The sequence below is a fragment of the Artemia franciscana genome, chromosome 2, assembly GCF_032884065.1.
Source record: "Artemia franciscana chromosome 2, ASM3288406v1, whole genome shotgun sequence".
Classification (NCBI taxonomy): domain Eukaryota; kingdom Metazoa; phylum Arthropoda; class Branchiopoda; order Anostraca; family Artemiidae; genus Artemia; species Artemia franciscana.
This window is the reverse complement of record NC_088864.1, coordinates 55,779,178-55,804,601: the sequence shown is the minus strand read 5'-3', so window position 1 is coordinate 55,804,601 and position 25,424 is coordinate 55,779,178. Positions and strand designations below refer to the sequence as shown.

General features: G+C 34.1%; 1 protein-coding gene across 1 annotated transcript in view; it reads left to right on the top strand.

Annotated features, from left to right (window-relative positions):
* Window positions 1-19,870, top strand: part of LOC136043798 (sentrin-specific protease-like) — a 69,469-nt gene extending 49,599 nt beyond the window's left edge. The window contains exons 9-12 of the mRNA XM_065728716.1: window positions 2,999-3,215; window positions 10,014-10,136; window positions 14,525-14,884; window positions 19,592-19,870. Of these exons, the coding sequence (XP_065584788.1) occupies window positions 2,999-3,215; window positions 10,014-10,136; window positions 14,525-14,884; window positions 19,592-19,756 (865 nt within the window). The 3' untranslated portion in view covers window positions 19,757-19,870. The remainder of the gene's footprint in view (window positions 1-2,998; window positions 3,216-10,013; window positions 10,137-14,524; window positions 14,885-19,591) is intronic.
* The last annotated feature ends 5,554 nt before the right edge of the window (window positions 19,871-25,424 follow it).

Sequence of the window (25,424 nt, the reverse complement as noted above, 5' to 3'; positions counted from 1 at the left end):
AAAGAGCCGTATTGGTACCACTGGGCCTATAGGCCTTAAACTACTGGGGGCTCAGGCAGCTCAAGTAACCGTACTTACCACAACACTTCATTAGAATTACGTAATCTCATAAGGAGAACCCGTTGGTTCTAATATATTTATTACTTTATTTTTACTATACTATATTTTATTTTTAATAAAAAAGCGTTCTAAAGTGTCTGAGGTTGGCAAGAATTGTGCGTGTTCTTTTTTTCTTTTTCTGTGCCCTTTTTGTATTTCTTTTCATTTTTTATACTCATCTTTAGTGCATTTGTGTTGTATGCAGAGGGTAACGATAAATTATTATTATTATACTTAGGGTTATCAGAGGAAATATTCTAGGAGGAGAGGGATCAAAAATATGAAATAACTGTTTTAGGACGCCCTTTTTTTAGGTGTAGGTGTCCTTCAGGCAAATTTTTAAATGAGAATGAAGTGTCCATTCCTGTATAAGTATGTTAGGAATCTCTGAGTTTATTATAATTCAGATATTTATCCAGATTATACAAGGAAGCCCCAGAAAAAATAAAGATTAATATAACAAAGAAAAAATGCTCTGACGAGAAATAAATTAATAGAATTTAAAGAAGCTGATTTCATCAACTCCGTTTTTTAAGGATATCTTTGCCTCTACATGTCTCTTTTGTGTAAATAAATAGGTTTCTTTTTATATGTTGATTTTTTATTTTATTTTTTCACTTAAATAGTCATATTACTTGAAAGGCCGAGTTTTTGACATTCTCCTGGAGGGGAATGCCCTCCCCCCTTCCGCCTCAGAGAAAGAAATACAAATATATGCATATAATTGGTAAAAATGTGCAGTATTAGGAAAAAAACATTAGGCTACTAATTGGTTCAGAAAACAACAACTTATTTTCAAATTTTGTTTTTGTTTTTCACTGGAATATAAAAAGAGCTTAGGGCGTATAAGATGATACACAATCCCAGTCTTTTTGCTTATTTCAAGTATTTTAACAGTTTAACCCCCACCCCTTATGAATAAAATTCCTGAATATTCTTTTTTATGCTGGTAAGGTATAAACAGTATGGTATCGAGACAAAGTCAGAGTGAATTAGTATAGGAATATGGCATTTGAAGTTAAGAGGTTTAACATCTATCTCATTGTGTCAAAACTTTTAAGTAAAGATTTCAAATTTGTTTGTTTTTAAGTGTAGGTGGTGCATAAACATAGCTATTAGTTTTTGAATTTAAAGGTATTCCTGCCACTGAGAGGAGAGGAGGTGGGACTTAATAAAAAGAAAGTTCTATGTTTATTGAAATCCCACTACATTGAAACACAAACCCATATATGAAAACACAAACTACATTGACAAGAGGATTTGAAAAACTATCAAAAGATGTAAATTTGCCTAAAACTATCCAAACCATACATGACATAATCCATTTTTTTAATAATATATTTAAAAGTCCTAGGATCGGTAATTCTTTGTACCCTATTCGGAACGTTCTTTGAACAATTTGGATCTACCAAACTTGAATAATGTACTTCATTTGTTATTTTTAAAAGTATGAGGGTTGACATTACTTTGAGCAGTCTTTAAAACCTCGGGTCAATTTTTGGAGCCCTGGATGTGCAAAAAGAATGACAAGCGTGCTAAGGGTGTTTTTATATAAATATTTCATATATTTTATATGTTTATAAATATAAAGCATAAGTTTATTTATATACATAAATCCGTGTTACTTTATTGGGCAGGACACGAAGAGACTGGAGGTGGACATCAAACACATGAATCAAAATCGATCAATAATGGAGTATATAGGGATACAATGGTGAAGAATAAATTTTACAAAGAATAGAGACAGGACAAACGTTTTACAATCTGCAAAAATGTTTGCAGATTGGAAACATTTTTGAAAAATTGCTCCGACTATGGCAGTTGTTATCCCTATATACTTTTTAAAATTCTGAACTTCTTCTACACACACTCCCAGATTCTTAACAGCTTTAATTCTGCGAATTCTAAAAATCTTACAATTTAAATCCCTTATCTATAGATAATGTTTTGACTGACCCTATACAACCATGGATGACTTGACCAATTAATTACTTGCCGATCTGTGTTAAGCCAATACAAAAAAAAATATAGTGGAATATAAAATTTGATAAACTTTTTTTCACAAGAGTTTCGTATAAATGAAAACTGTCCCCAAGGAAGGAGCAGTACCAAGCCCCCCTCCCATCCGGAGCCTACAGTGCTTGAAATTAATTCACTCGCTTTTCTTTACTTAAATACAGAAATTAAGAAAAAAATTAAAAAACTTGACAATACCACAGCATTGTGTATAACAATCACTTGTTTCCTTGTGAGAGTCCTCCTAATGGTTCAGGACACAATAATAATAAGGAATTGCTTTTAAAACAACAGAAAGAGATGAGGCAATCGTGTTTAGTGTTGGAAATGAACCGTATTTGAAAGTGTATTATAACTTGTTGGAATTAGTTATGCTTTTGTTGTACTCACCTGTTCTTAGGGTTTAATCTTCTTTTTTGTTGTTCTTTTTTGTAGGGTTTTAACAATGGATTTATAGTGACCGTTTTCGAATAAGTGCACAGTCAGGCATGCTTGAAAGAACTTAATTTCGATAGAATTTAGAAAATATTGTAAAAATCTTAAATACTTACTATTGTGGGGGGGGGGTTGACACGGGTGTGAGCCTACCATGCGTATTGGCCTAGCAAGAGCAGTATATGGCTGCGCTGGAATGAACCTATCCAAAGCTGAAATTGACAAAAGCTGTGGCTCACATCTCTGGTGTGAAACAGGATTTAGAGCCAGATTTGAGCCTCTGATGGTACTGTATATATTTTTTTTTTCTTTGGAAAACAGCAGTTTGAAAGGTGATAAAATATCTCAAAAACATTCATTACCTTTTCTGAAAACAAAGTGTGTGTGGCATTTAGTAGTGTCATTCTAATAAAGTGGTATATTCAACAATCCGCTTTTTCTTTTTTAGAGAGTCCTCTGTAAGATCAATTCGGATTCATCGAAAAACAAATGAGCTAGAACTGGAGTCGGGCTTTCGATCGTTGAAGGAGGATAATGAAGGCTTTGCTGAGAAAGCTATTGCTTTGCGAACTGAGAAAATTGGTATCCGTGACATTTTCCTGCCTGAAGAAGTAGAGATCATTGAAGAAGAGGAGGCACTCCCCGAAATAACAGACGAAATGGAGGTATGATATTTGCTCGTTTATTTTTAAACATTTTCATGCCTTCTTTTTTCGTGGAGACTTCGGTAGCTCTTGTGTGAAATCTAATAGTATTCTTTTTTAGGTTTAGTAATTTTGGTCGATAAATTATCCTGAATGTACCACAATGACTTGGCCCTAAACTCTATTGGGGCTTAAATTGCCTCGAAACAACCTTGAGATTTGGGTAGAAACCTTGCCCAAAGCTAACACGAGGCCCATTCGTGTGCCACCCAAAAATTTATGTATTTATTATTTGTGAACTCGCTGTAAAAAGCAACAAAAGACAAAAAAAATACGGAGATGAATGAAACTACTGCTTTAAAATTCGTAACTATTTTGACAAGCATTTTACATTTGACAAAATCGATATTGACAAATTTGACATTTAATGTAGCATATTGACAAAATGAAATTTTGCTATTATGTTTTGCAATTTGTCTAGTAGCTTTGACTTTGTGTTTTGCTACTTCGATCTCAGATACTGTTTTGTGAGTTCCTGTACCACGGAGGCAGGGGATGTAGATACTTATGTAATCGGAAAAGACACCGGTCTTGTATTAAAAAATGCTTGGTCCAGATCTGATTGAATTAATGAATTTGTAAAAAGCCAATTCAAACCAGGTTTTGTCACTTAGAACTCATAATAAACAATGGAGTTAACTTAAAGCTCTTTGCTACTTTCAACAGAGGTGTACAGAGGAGGAGAGGGAATAATTTTGCGGATTTCCTTCTTCCACTTAGAAGATTAGAAATATCCAAACAGTGCGTAATTTATGTAACATTTGACGGCCAAACAGGTTTGTAAACTTACCCCTCCTCCTTCAAGTCGGAAATGGCCTTACCTGGTAGTCGCTTTGGTTTGCTGGATGCCACAAAGAATTCGCTTCAAACTGAGGTTGAAATTGCTACTTTCGCTGAGAGTCAGTACAATGCAGTTATTACTTTGCTTTTACTTATAAGGAAAATTTAATCAAAGACGAGCTGCTCCCAAGCCTTTTCGATGCTGCTTGAAATTAGATTATGTCGCTTTTTCTTTGCTCTGGTGAAGAATTTTCTCTTCAGCATAACATTAGATAGCAATTTAACACCATAATAGCATAATAAATGCCATAATAAATATTAACAATTATATGTTTTCTTTAAATATTCTTAGGGAGAAATTACCATGTAATACCATATATTGTATGTAGCAAATATTTTTATTGTTTAAATAATCATGGGTAAAAATTGACTCAGGACGACGAAAAAATAGACAATTTAGATATCGGCAACGTAAATATTGACGCAGAACGTAGAATCTGACACCAAATTTTTGTACATGGCAGTTGCGTGTTTTTTGTTTGTTTTTTTTGATATTTTGAAAAATTATGTATAAATGAATGAATGTTTTATTGCCCACTTTAAAGAATCATAAGCTGAGTTATACAAAGGGCAAAAAAGAATAAAAAAAAGACAAATCCTAAAGAAAGACATTAATAACGAAAGTGTTTTCTGAGTATCTGAAGGTGTTTTCTTTACCAGATTATGCCAAAAGGTCTGAATCCTTTTTTGCATAGCCACGTGAATCTGGAACACAATACTCTTTACTTATTAAAGAATTTCTTCTCCAATGGGGCAGAGATAACAAAAACTTTGTGCTTTTATCTGATAATAAAGGTCAAAAAGGGGAAAGGAAAAAAAGGGAATTCGAGGACAAATGGAGAAAGGACAAGTTGAGGCACAAAAAGGGAAGAATACAACTTTGCATTAATGTAACAATTACAGTTAATCTTCAAAGATATAAGGATCTTTACTTATGTGTTCAGAAACGGCTTTTCAATTGCAGTAAACTTTTGAAGATCAATTGCCCTTTGCAGATGTTCCCTTGTTTTAAATTTCATATGAAAAGATTTGGTCGTATAAAATTTGAAAACTTTCGATGTAGCTGCCAGCGAGACCTTTTCACTTTTGTCTCTGCGACACGACGTGTCTTCGTTATAGCATTAGCGGTACCTTTGGTGGACATAATAACTCACCACCAGGGATGGGGTATCTGGTAGGTACACCCCCAGAAATTTTATGTGACTCGTACAAAAGCAACAAAAATACATGTAAAGACATTTTCGTTGATTTTTCAAATTTTGTTTTGTGCCCCCCCCCCCTTTCCTTTGTTGTTGCAGTAGAAACAGTCTCAGGGAAGTGGAGTAGGATAACATTCTTAGTATTCCATCCAGTGTTCTTGAATTGCATGTACTATTCGTTTACCGCGGTAACTTCACAGGGAAAATTTTTGCCTAATTAAGCTAAGAAAAAAAACATATAGTTCATGGTAACGAATTATAAGCAAAGAATGACCCGGCTCAATAGTAACTGAAACTCTAAAAAACGGAATGTTGATACCAATAGATATATCAAAAGAATCGAAATTTTATGCTGATTTTAAATATAAATATAGTTTCATCAAATTTAGCCTTACCTATCAAAAGTTCAGAGCCTGAGAAAATTTGTCATATTTAAAAAGGGGGAAAGATCCCCTAAAAGTCATAGAATCTTAATGAAAATCACACCATCAGATTGAGCGTATCAAAGAACCCTACTTTAGAGGTTTCAAGCTCCTATTTGCAAAAATGTAGATTTTTTTGCAAGAAAAAAGATTACGGATACGTGTTTATTTGTTTGTTTGTTTTTTTCCCAGGGGTGATCATGTTAACCCAGTGGTCCTAGAATATCGCGAGAGGGCTCATTCGAACGGAAATTAAAAGTTCTAGTGTCGTTTTTATGTGACCAAAAAAAATTGAAGGGCAGCTAAGCCCTCTCCCACGCTCATTTTTCCCAAAGTCACCGGATCAAAATTTTGAGATATTCATTTTGTTCAGCATAGTCAAAAAATCTAATAACGATGTCTCTGAAGACGACTTAGTCCCCAACAGTCCACGGGGGAAGGGCTGCAAGTTATCAACTTGTCCTTTGTTTAAATATATTATTGGTTTTTAGTAAGTTTACAGACTTTTTCAGGGGAATTTTTCTGGTGGGGGTGGGGTTCGGGAAGGATATTACGTTGGGACAATCTTTCCACGGAGGGATTTTTTATGGGGGAAGAGAATTTTCCGTGGAGGGGGTGCTGGTTCTCCCAGCATTATATAAAAACGATCAGAAATTGAATAAAAAGAAATTCAACTGAAAGTAAGGAGCAACATTAAAACGAACACGAACAGAAATTATTACGAATGTCATCAAGATAGATAGCGTTTTTATCATTACTAAAAATGAAAAAAGGAAACTGAGGTTCAAGTTTTTTATAATTCATTTCTTTTATTCTCTATTGCCAGTTTAAGCTGTTGCAAAGCTAATTTGTTTCATTTTTTGACTTTAAACTGTAAATTAATTTGATATTAATAGTATGATTTAACAACTTTTTACTTTAATAGTATAGTTAATAGTACAATAAAATTATATTTAAACTTAATAAGTATAATCAAAACTATCTAGCTGAGACAATGAGAGAAAAAGGGAAGGAAACTAATTAAAGCTGATTCAATTTAAAATAGTGTTGTCCGATGATTCCCATGGAAGGACTAGTCTCATAGTCTCAGAGATCTTGTGGTTTTCTCGTAACTTGTTTATTTTTATATTTCACCTATCTCTTTCTCCCCTCTCCTTCGAAAATATGCGTCTCTTCAATGAGTTTATCGCCCACCCGCCTGGAGATAGTTCATATTATTTTCAATGTACCAAGATTCCCTATTTGGAGCCTCAAGTTGAGAATACGTTTTACGCTCCAAATCACGAAAAAAAAAGGTTTTTAAAGTATAAAGAATAAACTAATCTACTAGGTTTCCTTCTTCCTTCTGTTTGAGTTTTGTGGCACCTTACTTGTATGATATCCTTATGTCCTAATCATAGTATGATTATAATCATGCTATGTCATAGAATTATGATATATCTAATGACGTCCGTGTGCTGGAACCAGTTCAATAAAGAAGTGAAAGATTCTGAACTTGGAGTTCATTGACCTCATACCTTAAGGAGAAAAAGGAGAAAGATGTGGGTGTGTCTGATAAATCCTATAGAAAATATCTTGGTGAATTTGTTGTCAGGTCACTGACTCAGTGAAGAACGATTGGGTAGTATTTTTTTTACTAACTTTGATAAAAATTGACACAGGACAAGAAGGGTTTCCTTTTCTATGGAGCGAAAAGCACGAACGATTAATTCTGTTCCTATTCTATTATTTTTTCTGAACAGATTTTGCTCATTATATATTGCTAGTTTAAATATATATATATATATATATATATATATATATATATATATATATATATATATATATATATATATATATATATATATATATATATATATATATATATATACTACTACTACTACTACTACTACTACTACTAATAATAACTCACTGCAGCACCAAGCCGTCTGAGGCCAACACAGCTACGCACGCTCCTCCTCCAACCTAATCTATTTAAAGCCTCCCTCTTTACACCCTCCCAGGAAGTTCCCATTTCCTTTAAATCCTTATTTATGACATCCTCCCAACCCAGACAAGGACGACCTGCTTTCCGTGTAGCCCCAGACGGTTGGCCAAAAAGGACAATTTGTTGTCAGGTCACTGACTCAGTGAAGAACGATTGGGTAGTATTTTTTTACTAACTTTGATAAAAATTGACACAGGACAAGAAGGGTTTCCTTTTCTATGGAGCGAAAAGCACGAACGATTAATTCTGTTCCTATTCTATTATTTTTTCTGAACAGATTTTGCTCATTATATATTGCTAGTTTAAATATATCTATATATATATATATATATATATATATATATATATATATATATATATATATATATATATATATATATATATATATATATATATATATATATATATACTACTACTACTACTACTACTACTACTACTAATAATAACTCACTGCAGCACCAAGCCGTCTGAGGCCAACACAGCTACGCACGCTCCTCCTCCAACCTAATCTATTTAAAGCCTCCCTCTTTACACCCTCCCAGGAAGTTCCCATTTCCTTTAAATCCTTATTTATGACATCCTCCCAACCCAGACAAGGACGACCTGCTTTCCGTGTAGCCCCAGACGGTTGGCCAAAAAGGACAATCTTCGGTAATCTGTCATCCTTCATCCGTAGAACGTGGCCTAGCCATCTCAACCTTTCTTTCATTATAGCCCCAGAAAGCGGGATTGAACCACACTTTTCGTACAACCTACTGTTTGAAATACGGTCAGTCAGCCGGGTACCCAGAACAATCCGTAGGCAATTTCTCTGGAAAACATCTAGTAAATTTTCATCTGCTTTTCGGAGTGTCCATGCTTCAGAGCCATATTTGACCACTGTCATCACTGTAGCTTCCAATATTCTAATCTTGGTTTGTAGGCTTATCTTTCTATTCTTCCAAACTTTTTTTAACTGTGAAAAAACACCCTGAGCTTTAGCTATTCTACTTTTAACATCTTCACTGCTCCCACCATCTTTACTAATAATACTACCAAGGTAACTGAAGCTCCCAACCTGATCAATCTTTTCGTTACCTAAGGTCACCTGTTCATCTTCACTTATTCCTAACCTTAGTGACTTAGTCTTCTTAACATTAATTTTCAAGCCTATTTTAGCACCCTGAACTCGTAAAACCTCTAAAAATTCATTCATTTTGCTCACACTTTCATCTAATATGCTTAAATCATCAGCATAATCTAAGTCCAGGAGCGTTCTTCCTCCCCATTTGATTCCATGGTCTCCAATTGCCTTTCCTGAGCTCCTTAAGACGAAGTCCATCAAAATGATCCATATAAAGGGGGATAGAACACAACCCTGCTTAACTCCTGATTTAATACAAAACCAGTTGCTAACCTCATTTCCTACCTTAACCGCAGCAGTATTATTCTCGTACATAGCGCAAATCACTTTAATGTATTTTTCTGGTATACCATATAACGATAAGACCTTTGTTAACGCTGTTCTATCAACAGAATCGAAAGCTTGCTCATAATCGATAAAACTAAGGACCAAAGGTGTTTGACAACGAAGGGACTTCTCAATTATTAACCTAAGAGTGAAAACATGGTCGACACATCCTCTACCTTTTCTAAAACCGCATTGTTCTTCCCTTAAAACTTTGTCTACAGCATGTCTCAGTCTAAAAAGTATCATATTACTCAGTAATTTGCTACCTACAGGGACCAGACTAATGCCTCGATAATTCCGACATTCACTCTTGTCACCTTTCTTATACAGTGGTTTAATTAAGGTTTTCCTAAAATCATTGGGTACTTCCCCTTTTTCAAAAATCATGTTCATAATCTTCAGTAGCTTATTCCTAACCTCAGAGCCACCATATTTAAGGAACTCATTAATCATACTATCAGCACCTGGGGCCTTATTATTTTTTAATCCTTCTAGTACTGTCGCTAATTCTTCCTCACTAAACAAATCTTCCTTCACATCCAAGGTATCACAAACTTTTTCATTTTCATCTATATCTTTTCCTGCAACTGTATCTCGGTTTAGCACAGATTGTCTTTGTTACCGTGACGTTACACGTACCGCTAAAGCTACTGTGACCTTTGGGTTCATCCGAAAGTTTTCGACGTTTCCATTTGACAGTTGTATGAATTTACAGATTAAGACTTATACTTACTAAATTTTTATTTTCTTCTTCTTTTTCTTTTTTCTACCCAGGTTTTGCAAGTAACTCCTGTTGGACTTTTTTTATAAATAGTTTGTAGCTGTATCTGCAACAAAAGAGTTTATTTTCTTTCTTTTTAGAGTATAATACAGGAAGCCTTCAAGAAGAAATCTGACGATGATGTGTTAATTGAAGCCTTTAATCAGAAAATTATAAAACGAGATATTCGTACACTAGGGCCTGGCGTCTGGCTCAATGATCAGGTGCGTATCGAGGCCCCGTTTTTTTTTTTTTTTTTAATGCAAGGACAAAGGACATTTAAAAAAAATAATTTCCCTGGACCTGACTTAGGTCTGTTCATTGCTGAAAACAGCGATTTTTCTGAGGTTTTTCTTTTGGCTGTTTTCTACAATAGTAATGCATCGCTTTGTGTAAAACATAAATGTATATTTAAAGAAAAGTAAGAAAGAACTATCCGAAAATTCACAAAAAAAAAAAGTAACAAATCAAAACGTAGACATATTTAGACTACATTGTTAACGGAAAAGTTGACAATACTTTCTTGACATTTACGGAACCTTTCCAACACATCTGTTGGAAAGGTTACAAGTCTAAAGTGGCTGCTAGAAAATATTTGCAAAAGCAGAAGAATACTGATAGAAATTTGTATTGCTGTAGGTAGTGAATGGAAACTCCCTAGTGGGACCAGAAATAAATCTGGTCCCCAATGGGACCAGAACATATCCCAATGGGATATGTGAAGTAAAAGAAAAAAACGGTGCTTATATGTTACAGCGTCTATGTTGTTCTTCATCTAAAGAGGACCTGTTTCTCTGACTAATCCTTATGAAATATACCAAAATATGATGAAAATATAATACTTTAGAAACAACTTTTGGTTATGTATTTGCACATTAGCGGGGGTGGAGGTAAAGTATAGTGGGTCTGCATGTAGAATGTATTAGGTACAATTATTCTACATATTATGAAGTAGGAATTGTTTTCTAACTTGACACTGTCCAAATACTTTACTGAAAACTCCCTCTCGCTAATGTGCAAATATATAGCCCGAATTATACAGTTCCCATCTATTTTGTCATTTGTCTTGTTTCACACTAAGCTGAAAAAACTAACGAAGAAACCGGTTCTACAGTGCATCAATGGATGAAGAACTTAACATAGATGGTATAACATATAAGTACCGAAAAAACTTTGTAAGCGCTTAACGATTTGGGATGGTAATCACAGAAGACTGCTGAGACGACATTTTGGAGATTTTAGAGATCACTTAATATTAGAAGAATGTCGTCTGCGCAACTTTGGTGACCAGTATCAACGTTAGGTTTTTATCAGATGTAGAGAAATATTTTCAGTGACCGTTTGATGGCATTATTGAAGAGAGCTGGGCTAACGAGAGATCCTTGTTTCATACCTTGTTTAGGTTTATTAGTCTCAGTATTAGTTATAGCCTTAGTTGATGGTGTGGCTTTATTTTTTCCAGAAGTAAGACCAATTGTTTTAAAGTACACTTTTTAACCTGGAAGGGTAGGATAATAATCAGTCTTTTCCTCTTTGGTTTTTCGGACATAATCGTGTTTTAGCCAGTGTTGCCGCATTAGACTGTAAAAATAAATAGGCAAAACTAATTGGTTAAATTTCACAATATTTTTGTCCGTTAAATCTCAAACATTAACAACATGTTGATTCCCAAAGACAACTGTAGTTATTAAGTTTTGATGTCACGTGTTTTTAGCTTATTTTCTTATTTTTAGCTTATTTTCTCTTTGGTAATATTTACTTATTTATCAGCCATGAAATTAGACCATATTATTGACAAAACAACTGCATTAAGATACGGATTTTAATTCCAATTTACTGTTGCTTTTGCTGCTTTAAGGTTTGAACCCTCTTCTTGGATTAGTGTGATTCTAATTGTTACTGATAGTGTTGTTCTTGTTTATCTTCCGGATTTATATTTTTTGCCGTTTTACAAAAATAATAAAGTGAAATTAATTTCATTACACATATAAACGCCAACTAAAAATAAAGGATTCAAAGAGCTGAAATCAATAAAGGCTGGGTTCACCATTAACTTTAAAAAATTGGCTTTTATCTTAGTTTCTAAAATAGTTCAACCAATAACCCGCAATGGAGTAGGAAAGTAGCTGATCCCAGTCACCAAGGCCGTATCCAGGGGGGGGGGCTACTTTGTCATCCCCCCAGAAAGTTCTTTTCGACTCGCAAAAATGTAACGAAATCCATAAAATGAAATTTTGATGTAATTTTTAAGTTTTTTCTACCTCCCCCCTCCGAACGGAAATTATGGATACGTCCTTCATAGTTATCCCCCCCTCAAATCTCAAGGTAAATTAACATTTTCTTTGCTTTTCTCGAACCGTGTTTTAATTATATTCAATACAGGAACGGTGATAAACGTAATAAAACGTAAAGATATAATTAAGATAAACACGTCTATCAAGACAATTGTCTGTAATACATGAGTTTCCAACATATGAATTTAGCTGACTTGGTAAAACACTTTGACTTGCATACACAAATTTGATTTAATGTTGAAATGACAATAAACATGAAATGACTTGTGGTTCACCATCTCTTTTTTTTCTCTTTTTTTCCAACCCATTCAGCTTGTTTTCGTTTGATTTTATGTTTGTGAAAGAGAAGGGGGTTAGGATTTGGTATACTTACGTTGTTTCATCTGGAGTTTTTTTTTTTTTGGGGGGTGGGGGGTAATTACAGTAACTTAAAGTATTTTTTTCTTACTATTCTGACTCAAGATTTCCCAAATCCTTTTTATCTTTTCTATGTCGAATTCTTACAGAGATGGGTTGTTACTTTCTTGTCAAACCATTACCGTACTATTCTAACCACTAGTCTTATTTTTTCTGTTGTTATTATTGGTATTAGGGCTGGGAGGGGCGTGGGGCTAGCATAATCTTGATGGTCACCGAGGTACTGGTTTTTCTCCATGTTACAGTGTTTCATTATAATTTAAGTAAAATCTTAGAGTACCAAAGACATCAAAATGAAAATATTTTAACCTTCTAGAATCATATTAGGCCTATTCATACTTGAAAATCGCAATTTTCTAAAAAAAATTCTTTCCGTTTTTTCAAAATTATGAAGTTTTTAAGACAGTACCATATTTTTGCCACTGTTGCCATATTAGACTTTAAAAATAGATAAGAAAAATTGATTGGTTTTATTTGACATCATTTTTGTCTTTAGAAATTCAATTAATAAAGTATGGTGATTCCCAAAGACAACTACACCTTCTTAAGAGGGTACCATAGATTTTCAGCTTGTTTTTTGCTGACTTTCACGCACTTTTATTTCTTTTTAATTTTGTGCTCGCTACTACCAAAAACTTTAAAATTTCAAAGACATACTTAGTTGTGAAATTTCCATTTAACCAATCCAGGCATTCAGATTTCTTTTCACTGTCCTTGTTGTTTCATTTTTAACCAGCTTTTCTCATTCTCATTATTGCTTTTCTCATCTAAATCGAAAACTTCTTATTAACTTTTTCTTCTATTTAAATCATAACTTTTTGTTAACTACTTCTTCTATTTTTAACCTGCTTTTCTCATTCTTGGCTATTAACTTATATCTGAATCAAAGCTTCTTATTAACTTTGTCTTCTATTTTTGACCTGTTTTTCTCACTATAGGCTATCAACTTCTATTTAAATCACAACTTTTTATTAACTACTTTTTCTATTTTTAACCTGCTTTTCTCATTCTTGGTTATTAATTTATATCTAAGTCAAAACTTCTACATAACTGTCTCTTCTGTTTTTGACATGCTTTTCTCATTCTAGGGTATCAACTTCTATTTAAGTAACAACTTAATATTAACTATTTCTTCTATTTTTAACCTGCTCTCTTATTTTAACTTATATCTATATCAAAACTTCTTATTAACTTTTCTTCTATTATTGACCTGCTTTTCTCATTCTAGGCTATCAACTTCTATTTAAATCACAAATTATTACTAACTACTTCTTTTATTTTTAACCTGCTCTTCTCATTCTTGGTTATTAACTTCTGCATAACTTTCTCTTCTATTTTTGACCTGCTTTTCGCATTCTAGGCTCTCAACTTCTATTTAAATAACAACTTATTATTAACTATTTCTTCTATTTTTAACCTGCTTTCTCATTTTAGTTTATTAACTTTTATCTATATCAAAACTTCTTATTAACTTTTGTTCCATTATTGACCTGCTTTTCTCATTCTAGGCTATCAACTTCTATTTAAATCACAACTTTTTATTAACTACTTCTTCTATTTTTAACCTGCTTTTCTCATTTTAGGCTATTGACTTATATCTAAATCAAAACTTCTTATTAACTTTGTCTTCTATTTTTGACCTGCTTTTCTCATTATAGTCTATCAACTTCTATTGAAGTCACAGCTTGTTATTAACTACTTCTTCTGTGTTTGACCTGCTTTTCTCATTATAGGCTATCAACTTCTATTTAACTCACAACTAATTATTAACTTATTAACTTATAATCAAAACTTCTTATCATTTTGATCTGCTTTTCTCATTCTAGGCTATCAACTTCTATTTAAATCACTACTTATTTTGAACTACTTCTTCTATTTTTAACGTGCTCTTCTTATTCCAGGTTATTAACTTCTATCTAAACATGATTGTTGAAAGAAGCAAGGAACGTTTTCACAAGTGTTATACTTTCAACACATTTTTTCTAACGAAACTCCTTGAAAGTGGTCACGCAGGACTAAAGAGATGGACGAGAAAGATAGATATATTTGAGAACGAGATACTTCTCGTCCCTGTGCATCTAGCTGTTCATTGGTGTATGGCCGTTATAGACTTTAGTGACAAAAGTATCCGCTATTACGATAGCATGGGTACTCCACGTCCAGATATCTGTAAAGCTTTACTTAAATACCTGAAAGCCGAGGCCGTGGAAAAGAAGAAGTCAGCCATAGTTGAAAATGAATGGACCCTTGATAGTGTCAAGGTACTCTATCTTTGTAATTCTCTTCAAATTAATATAACTTGTAAATTATCAACTATTTTATAGTTGAAGATGAATGAACCTTAGATAGCGTCAAAATATTCTATTTTTTAAATTCTCTTCAAATTAATATAACTAGTAAATTATCAACTATTTATAGTTGAAGATTAATGGACCCCAGATAGTGTCAAGGTATTCTATTTTTTAAATTCTCTTCAGATTAATATAACTAGTAAATTATCAACTATTTATAGTTGAAGATTAATGGACCCTAGATAGTGTCAATGTACTCTATTTTTGTAATTCTCTTCAAATTAATATAACTTGTAAATTATCAACTGTTTATAGTTGAAGATTAATGGACCCTAGATAGTGTCAAGGTACTCTATTTTTGTAATTCTCTTCAAATTAATATAACTTGTAAATTATCAACTGTTTATAGTTGAAGATTAATGGACCCTTGGTAGTGTCAAGGTACTCTATTTTTGTAATTCTCTTCAAATTAATATAACTTGTAAATTATCAACTGTTTATAGTTGAAGATTAATGGACCCTTGGTAGTGTCAAGGTACTCTATTTTTGTAATTCTCTTCGAATTAATATAACTAGTAAATTATCAACTATTTATAGTTGAAGATTAATGGACCCTTGGTAGTGTCAAGGTACTCTATTTTTGTAATTCTCTTCAAATTAATATAACTTGTAAATTATCAACTGTTTATAGTTGAAGATGAATGGACTCTAGATAGTGTCAAGGTGGTCTTTTTTTTGTAATTCTCTTCAAATTAACATAACTAGTAAATTATCAACTGTTTATAGTTGAAGATTAATGGACCCTAGATAGTGTCAACGTAATCTATATTTTAAATTCTCCTCGAATTTAATACATCAAGTAAATTATCAACTATTTATAGTTGAAGATTAATGGACCCTAGATAGTGTCAAGGTATTCTATTTTTGTAATTCTTTTAAAATTAATATAACTAGTAAATTATCTACTATTTGTAGTTGAAGATGAGTGGACCCTAGATAGTGTCAAGGTGTTTTATTTTGTAATTCTCTTAAAATTAAAATAACTAGGAAATTATCTTAAAGTTATCTTAAGTTAAATACTTAAATTCTTAGGCATACCCTAAGAATTTAATCTTACAAGTTTCCAATTTTCTCTGCTCTGCAACTATGAAGTGATTGAGTTGGCCCGATTGCTCCAATTTCCTTTCCAATCACTCATATATTCCTGTCCCAATCAGTTTGGAAGAAGAGTCAGTGATATGATTCTGTAAGCTTAGCTGAAGTCGACCCAGCTCCAAATGGGTACCTGAAGAAATTTGTGGAAGGTAAACATGGAGGGTTTGTAAAAGCACAGGATGGCTGGCCCCCCAACCCCCATTGTGCTTCTTGGATGAAGGGTCTGGAAAAGGAGATCAGTACTGTGGGTAGGGACTGTAAAGCCCAAGCACAGTGCCGTATCGTTTATGTTGCTTTTACCTTTTTTCATTAATTATTTATTTAAGTCTGAAAAAAATCGTAATTTACAGTCATTCCAATTATTTAAAACTCGCTAAGTTTAAAGCTAACTATCAGAAGCTATAAGCCTATTAAAATTTGTTTACTTTTCGAAGGCGTATTATTATATCAGGTATCCCCACTGCAGAGATTTCAAGCGTCGATAAAAAAGGAATGCGAAATAATCTTAAATTTGTTCCGAGAAGGATGGTAAGGGATGCGGTTTTTTTTTTTTTTTTTTTTTTTTTTTTTTTTTTTTTTTTTTTTTTTTTTTTTTTTTTTTTTTTTTATTGTTGACACATCCAACCAATGGTTATAATATATGAAAGAGGACTCAACCGAGCAGAAGCTGAGTTATTAGTACCTTGTTTAGATAGCAAAATAGATTTCGCCGCAGCAAAATGGTGTTTTCAGCCATTTTATGCAGCGAAGCAACGATTTTGACTCAGAAGTCAAAATACTGTCGAATGAAAATTCTAAGATAACCTGTCAATTTAGTCTCAAAACTATGTATTGAGCTTCTCAGTTTTGAAGGCTATAATGCCAAGCTCTAGCGTATTGATTCCTAAAGACGCACACAGTCGATACAAAATAAACATTTAATAAATTCAATTTGTATTGATTCATTTTTGGGTCCATGAAATGATTTGCAATGGTGAATAAATCCGTATCGGCTACTATGGAGGAGGATCAGTGAATCTTTTAGTGGGAGTGTGCTGAGGATCTGAAGCCTCAAAAATGCATTTGAACCCGAGTTTTCTAATTTTATGTGGGCTCAGATAGATATAGAAGGAGATGGGGAAAATCCCCCCAATTTCTTCTTAAGGCAAGACGGGCTCCCGAGGATTCTTCCTATACCTCCCATGTTAAACATTTGGAGTTTGCCTGACGTTCCTGAATTAGTTATTTCGGCGGTTTTTATTTGAACAAATATAATAAATCTGGTGAATATTTTGATCTAATCAAATCTTAAAGCCGACAAATTTTTTTTTATTCCAAAATAATTATAAAACCTGTTTCGAGTTTGCATTCTAGATTGCTACACTTGACACTGTTGTTGTGAGGTATAAAAAAAAAAAGTAGAGCAAAAAAAATCTATTCAACAATCAGAAACTTATTTCTAAAATATATACTTGCTGGCTGCAGTCCCTTCAAATACTTTACATATTTGTTTTCCGAAGTCAAAAATTCCCCTCAAGAGACTAGATGCAGCTGTAATCGGAGCGCGTGAGAATGCATAAATTAGACCAAGCGACTAACCACTCGGATTGTTCCTGAATGATTCAGTGAAATATTAGTTTGTTGTGACCGGTTTAAAAAGAGTCTGGAGGATAAATAGCGTGCAGACACCAAACTGCTGGTTAATAAATATATATATATATATAATATATTTTATAAATGATTACAAGAAAAATTGCTAAAGATAACCTGCGCCTAATCGTAATTTTGAGTGAGAAACCCCTTAAATTCAACTTTCTCATGTTTCAAGCTCTTATCTGCAAAAATGTAGTATATTTTTTTTTTCACAATAAAGATCACGGATGTGTTTTTTTCAAAGGTAATCATATCGAAACAGTGGTCGTAGAATATCGGGAAAGGGCTCATTCAAACGGTGTTAAAGTTCTAGTGCCCTTTTTAAGTGATGAAAAAGATTGGAGGCCAACTGGTCTCAAAATCGTCCGATCCAAATCTTAAGATAGTCCTTTTGTTCAGCAAAGTTAAAAGGCCGTAGAACTATGCCTTTGGAGATATCGTCCGATCAAAATTTTGAGATAGCCATTTTGTTCAGCATAGGTGAAAGGCCCTTTAACTATGCCTTTGGAGATATCATTGCCCCCCACATCCCCCTAAGGAAAGGTCTATAAGTTACAAAATTTGTCCATTGTTATGTATAGTATTTGTTATTGGAAAGTGAGCATAAAATTTTCGGGTTGGATCTTTAGAACGATAAGAAGCTTTTTTGAAAGTACTAAAAAACCTTAGCGTAAAGAGCGAGGTGTTAAGGAGGAGCAGCCCAACTCAAATACGAAATAATTTCTGTTCGTTTTGAGTTTTAATGTTGTTCCTTACTTTCAGTTGAAAAAACTTGTCTTTTTTTCATTTAATGAAAGTTAAGAACGGCATTGAAGCTTAAAAGGAACGGCGGAAATTATTCTCTATATGAGGGAGACTGTTCCCTCCTCAATCTCTGCTCTTAGTGGTAAAATTTGAATTTTTTGCCTATGCATCAAGAAACTTTCAAACACAAGGATGAATGGAATGGGATAATAAGTTATTTTTCGTAATGGCTCAAGAATGGTGAGGCTTTTGATGCGTATTATCTTTTAACAATTGAATTCTCTGTTCAAATGTTTTGAAAAGCAATCGGCAAATAAAACATTCATAATTATCCACTAATTATATTTCTCGCACTCAAGATTGTTTTCAGTAAAGCAGGCTGCTAGTAAAACTTCCGGTTAAAGAAGGGGTAATTGAGACGAAGGGCAGACCCCCTCTTATATGTAAGGATTTCTATTCATTTTAAGTTTCAACTTTGCTCTTTGCTGTCATTTGATAAGAAGTCTTTCGTTTTTTGTTTTCATTCTAATTAGTTTATGGATTGGACAGGAATCTGTTGTTTATTTTTTTTTTTTATTCTACTGTTATTTTGAAATCATTCTTAGTTTTTCTGTTTTGTTTCGTTTATTAACGGTTTCTCTGTAATATTGTTTTATTGTTGTTTAATGCTGCTATTTTGATAAAATTGTGATAAAAAGAACTTAAAAAAAGTATTTTGGCTACAAAAGAATTGTCTGGTAATAAAAAAAAAGAAAATAAAAAAAAAAAAAATAAACGAGAAGCTATTTTCGATGATCAAGGATTATTTCCCTCTAGTTTAAGCAATCAACGAATATTTTCCAATAGTATTTTTATCATTCTTTTTGAAATTTTCGTTGATTTTTCGGTCTTCTTCCTTTTATTTCCTTTCCTTGTGTTTGTGTTGTTTTTAGTTTCTTGAGTTTCTCTTGTTTTTGCCTCGAGATGGTCTTGTTGGTTATTCAGAAGGATTTTCGATTCCATATTTTGCTCATTTGGATTTCATTGACCTAAATCACTGCTTTTTAGACATTCGCTCTCTTTTCCTGTCTCGTTCTCTTTCTGCGCCTTTTTCCTTTTTTTTGTCTTATCTTCAAATATCTGATTCATATTCATTTTTCTTTTCAGGGTATTCCACAGCAAATGAATGCTGTTGACTGTGGTATGTTTGCCCTCAAATTTGCAGAGTACCTATCGCGTCGATCCAAATTAACCTTTACTCAAGCGGATATGCCATACTTTAGGAGAAGGATGATGTATGAAATTATTAGCAACACTCTTTTACACCCCTGAATTGTTCCTTTTTCCTTTTCTTTTATTTTGACTTGATTCTAAGAAAATTACTGATTCGCTGCGTTTTTTTATGTTCGAATTTAGAGAAAATTCATAATAAATGCTTTGCAAATATTCGTGTTCCTCTTAAAGTCATTCAATATAATAAAAAATGATACCTTTTCCATCAGTAAAACAATTCATTTGGAAAAGGCCCAGCGTGTGTAAGTTTTTCTCTCTCTTTCTCTCTCTCTCTCTCTCTCTCTCTCTCTCTTTCTCTCTCTCTTTCTCTCACTCCGTCTCCCTCTCTTTCTCTCCTTATCCTTTCACCAAGCAGAGATATATCCTTGGGTTCAACTCCGACGCCCGTAGAGATTTGGATAAAGGGATCAAGATATAACTAAAGTATATGTTATCACATGAATTTGATTGTAGCTTGACCTTTACTGCACCTGTAAGTTAAGGTTAACTTAATCGCTTTATTCCTTGTGGAAGTTTTTGGTATGTTTTTTTCTTCTGTGTATGGTTGTAACTAGACCCTGGCGCCGTGCTGATAAGGGAAGGCTGACGGTGGCGGGGCCCAAAACAGAAGTAGTGGCGCGCTGCTGGTGAGATGTCGGTGGCGTGCCGCCGGTGCGATCAGTGTTGACCGCAAACATTAATTTTGTCATCAGTCTTTCTCAAATCCTAGTTTTAATTCGGGTTTATTCATGAGATAAAGACTTCCCGAGTCGCTGGCTGGACGCTGGTCTTCTTCGTAATTCATCAAGAGAAGTAGAAATCTGGTAGAAACGAAATGGCTGTGGCGTTTCAGAACCCTTGCATAATAGCTCAAGTATCTAATAGCTATGCATTCCTAACAAAAATAATTATCAAAATTAGTAGGTTTTTTTGTTGCTGTTTTTTTCATCGAGCATTACTGCATACTAAATTTCAAATAACGTATCACAAAATTCATCATTTATCTGAGTAAAAACTTTGAATATCAGTGCAAGTCGAAAAAAACTCCTTCGAGCAAACTTCGGAAGTATTAGATTTGCGGGATGTGGTTATCGTTATCGTGAATTATCCACTCTGTGAGGACTGAGGCTGCTTCTCTTCTGCACAACTACTAGGCCTCCCACCAAAAATAGTCTTTCTGCGGTCGCACTAGTCGCAGAAATAGACAATAACTTTCTGGCAAGTGCGGTGACGTACGGAATTTTATCGCGATTTTGTCTCACAATACTAAAGAGCGTTGCCGTCACCATAGTCATCGGTTTCTTTCCATGTTTTTTAAAAGAGTGAAGTATAGTGCAATTTGATTTCTGATTGTTTCCAGCTCTTCTCGACTCCCTTCTTCTTTTTTAGACAGCCTCCTTGCCCTCTCTTTCAGCCTTCTTTTTTTGGCAATGTTTCTTCAACCTAGAAAAATTAAAATGGTTATTCCCTGGAAAAATAAAAATTAGGAACCTTAGCATCATCAGCAAGAGCGTGTCTGAATTCAACTGCTCTTCAGAAACTGCGGAATTAGTTCTGCCGTTTTCGCGACATTTTTATTTCGGACTGGCATTCTTGTGACATTTTGTGTGCAATCAATACCGGCAGAAATCGAACGAGACATGTGGCGAGCATGCAGCACTTTATGCGCAGTTTTCAGGAAAAACGAAAAGATCGTCTACAAGATGCTGTTCAATTTCTGCTCTACTAAGCAGAGCTACTTCAAGTGTAAGGTACAGGTCCCCCTCCATAACTTCTACGGTCTCTTTGAAAACGCTTAGAAATTTGGCAAGTTCACGTAGCAACTTCAATTCCTAGTCATCTAGAGCCAACTGTCTTTTATCCATTCTTTTCAGAACCCTGCATATTCCAAATTTGTTGGTAATAAAAGTATCCAGGAGAATTTTAGTCGTGCTCCAGTGGGTAAGCATATCTTTTTGTAGTAACGGGGCCATTATTGCTACAAACCACATATCGTCTGAGCTTTCTAGGATTGGTAGCTCGGAATCCACCCTGAGATACTCATCGACTTCAGTGGCCACATGTGTCATTTCATTCAGAGAGTCTTGTTCTTCTGATCTTTCTTTCTCGAGTTAAAACTCCCTTGCTAGTTCCGGTCCTCTATATCTTAGGCACTTGTAATCTGACGGCATCTTGTAATCAAATAATCAATCTCCTGTACATTTGGAGAGCCATCAACCATCAGTAGGTTGGGAAAGCCATGACCTAAACAGTCCTGAAAGGTTGAATGTCTTTATTAACAGCCTGTATTTTTCCCTCATGTTTCAGCTGTATGCCTGTCAGTTCCACAACATCTAGTTGAAAGAGTGTAGATTTTCATCTCAAACTCAGGTGTCAAAGACAGTAGTTTATGTCCTTGATATGGCAACTTTCAGTACAGATTTGTCCAAGTGTCAAACGTCAGATTACCATGCCTCCTCTTGGTGTTTTTACATCTTTAAGGACAACACAATGCAATGACGCGTACACAACATCGATACAACTCTTGACGATATTTCGAGAATTAGGGAGGTCTTTTCTGTCAGTGACCAAATCATACTTGACTACAAAGCTCCCAAAACCTGGTCCTTCAACGAAGGAAATGGCAGACGGTCTCTGGCACACAAAAGGGCTACGTCTCTGACAAAGTAATGTTATTCAGCAGCCGGGAGAGAAATATTTCTTCTCCCGGCTGCTGACGTGGAGAAAAGGCTAGCAACCACCTGCTCTTACTGGACCCTTTTCTCAAAGTTTTTGGGCAAGAATAGAGACTCGATTTCATCATTTCCATCATGATATGTAGTCGAACGTATCCTCAGATTTTTAGTGCTAGACGACGAGTTTTACTTCATTGAAGAAAACACACTGCTGAGTTTTTTTTTGTCTGGTAGTGCAAGGCAGAGCTTGCAGTACTTATTTTCTGTGTCAAGTACTAATGATCCTTTTGATAGGGTACCAAAAACCTCCACACTGTGCTTGACTTCTTCAATCGTCGTTTAGTATCCACAGCTAGCTCCTCGCACAGAGTATCACCATAGGTCTTCAAGAACGACATGATTCCGGTAGTCTGGAGCTGGAAGATAGATAATAAGCAGACACAACGCATTTCTCCCTAAGGAGCCATCTAGAATAAGCACAAAGAAGAAAAGCACCCTAACTGCTGATCATATTTCTGAAGTAAGACATGATTACTCTAGATTTTAATCTACATACTTTGCTCTTGGAGTAAGAAATTTTAGGGTAGTTGAATGCTGTTAGAATAGAAGACAGAGGGTCTATAAACGAGACAAAAAAAGAATAAACAGGAATACACAAGTATTGTTGGCTTTGGCTAACTTGAAAGAAAACTTTGCCCATTCATTGACAGTACGCTTTCATAGGATACTCCACCTAGTAGCTACTGGTAACAGCCAAACTATCATATCCTTTTAAAAGTCTCTCGTCTCCCGCCACACTCCCTATAGTATCTTTTTTTTAAACAGATACTGTTCTATAAGATCCGTATCTGCTTTAAATTAAAAAATCAACTTTTTAGCATCCTTGCTTTCAATTAAAAAAAAGCAAGGTATTAACATTCAAAAATGATAGCCCCCCCCCCTCTGGATACTGCCTTGATGGGATACCCTCTCAGCTTTAAATTAAGAAAATAATTAACTTTTTTGGCATCCCTGCCTTCAATTAAAACAAAATCGAGGTGTCATCATTCAAAAATGACAGCCGCCACCCCCTTTCTGGATACCATCTTGATAGGATACCGTCTCAGCTTTAAATTAAAGAAAAAATTCAGAAAATAGTTAACTTTTTTGGCATCCCTGTCTCCAATTAAAAAAAATCGAGGTATTATCATTTTAAAATGATAACCCCCTACCCTTTTCCCATCAGCCTTGATAGGATACCGTCTCTGCTTTAAACTCAAGAAAACCTTAACTTTTAGGCATCCTTGCTTTCGATAAAAATATTCAAGGTATTATCATTTAATAATTCATTATTAAATGATATGATATGGTTGATATCGAAATATCCACTAAATATTAAATCGTATTAATTCATTACATTTTATCACTAGTATAAAAAAAATTGACTTTTGGGCATCTCTGCTTTCAATAAAAAAATTCGAGGTATTATCATTTAAATGTATTAACCCTACCCCCCTCTCTGGATACCACATTGATAGGATACTGTCTCTACTTTAAATTAAGCAAAATAATTGACTTTTTGCTACCCCTGATTTCAATTCGAAAATTTTTTAGGTATTATCATTAAAACAGGGTTCAAACAAACACGAGAAATAACTTTAAACAACTTAGTGTTCCTTTGGGAAAGCACTGAGGGTATGAGTAAAGGGGTACAATAACAACAACAACAAAATGTAAAAACTATTCAAATATATCTCAAATTATGGGACAACTGTTTCATAGATTTGTCGTGGCAATCAAAACGATCCAAGCAATCTAATAAATAGGGAGCACGCATAAAAGCCAAATTAGGCCAGTATGAGAAATCCAAAAATACCCAAGACAATTAACATGTCCCAATGGGGGCCAAATAATTAACTTTTTGGTACCCCTGATTTCAATACAAAATTGAGGATATGAGTAAAGGGGCACAATAACAACAACAAAAACGTAAAAAATATTCAAATATACCTCAAATTATGGGACAACTGAGTCATAGATTTGTTGTGGCATTCAATAAGATCAAAGAAATCTAATAAATAGGGAGCACACATAAAAGCCAAATTAGGCCAGTATGAGAAATCAAATCCAAAAATACCCAAGAAAATTAACAAGTCCCAATGGGGGCCAAATAATTAACTTTTTGGCACCCCTAATTTCAATACAAAAAAAAATGGGTATTATCATTAAAAAATGTTTCAAACAAACACGTGAAATAACGTTAAATACCTTAGTGTTCCTTGGGGGAAAACATTGAGGGTATGAGTAAAGGGGCACAATAACAACAACAACAAACGTAAAAATTATTCAAATATACCTCAAATTATGGGACAACTGAGTCATAGATTTGTTGTGGCATTCAATAAGATCAAAGGAATCTAGTAAATAGGGAGCACACATAAAAACCAAATTAGGCCAGTATGAGAAATCCAAAAATACCAAAGTCAAATAACAAGTCCCAATGGGGGCCAAATAATTAACTTTTTGGCACCCCTAATTTCAATAAAAAAAAATTGGGTATTATCATTAAAAAATGTTTCAAACAAACACGTGAAATAACGTTAAATAGCTTAGTGTTCCTTGGGGAAAACATTGAGGGTATGAGTAAAGGGGCACAATAACAACCAAAAAAAAACGTAAAAATTATTCAAATATACCTCAAATTATGGGACAACTGAGTCATAGATTTGTTGTGGCATTCAATAAGATCAAAGGAATCTAATAAATAGGGAGCACACATAAAAACCAAATTAGGCCAGTATGAGAAATCCAAAAATACCAAAGACAAATAATAAATCCCAATGGGGGCCAAATAATTAACTTTTTGGCATCCCTGCTTACAATTAAAAAACAAAATTCGAGGTATTATCATTTGAAAATGATATTCCCCCCCCCCCTATAGACTATAATATTCAATTTCTTATGAACCATATTTTTGGGGTCACTTCTGTTTTAATCTTCAATTGTCCAACCTTGTACATAGTTTATATCTACATTTTGTCTCAATAGGAGGGTTTTCTTTTTTCGGGGGGGAG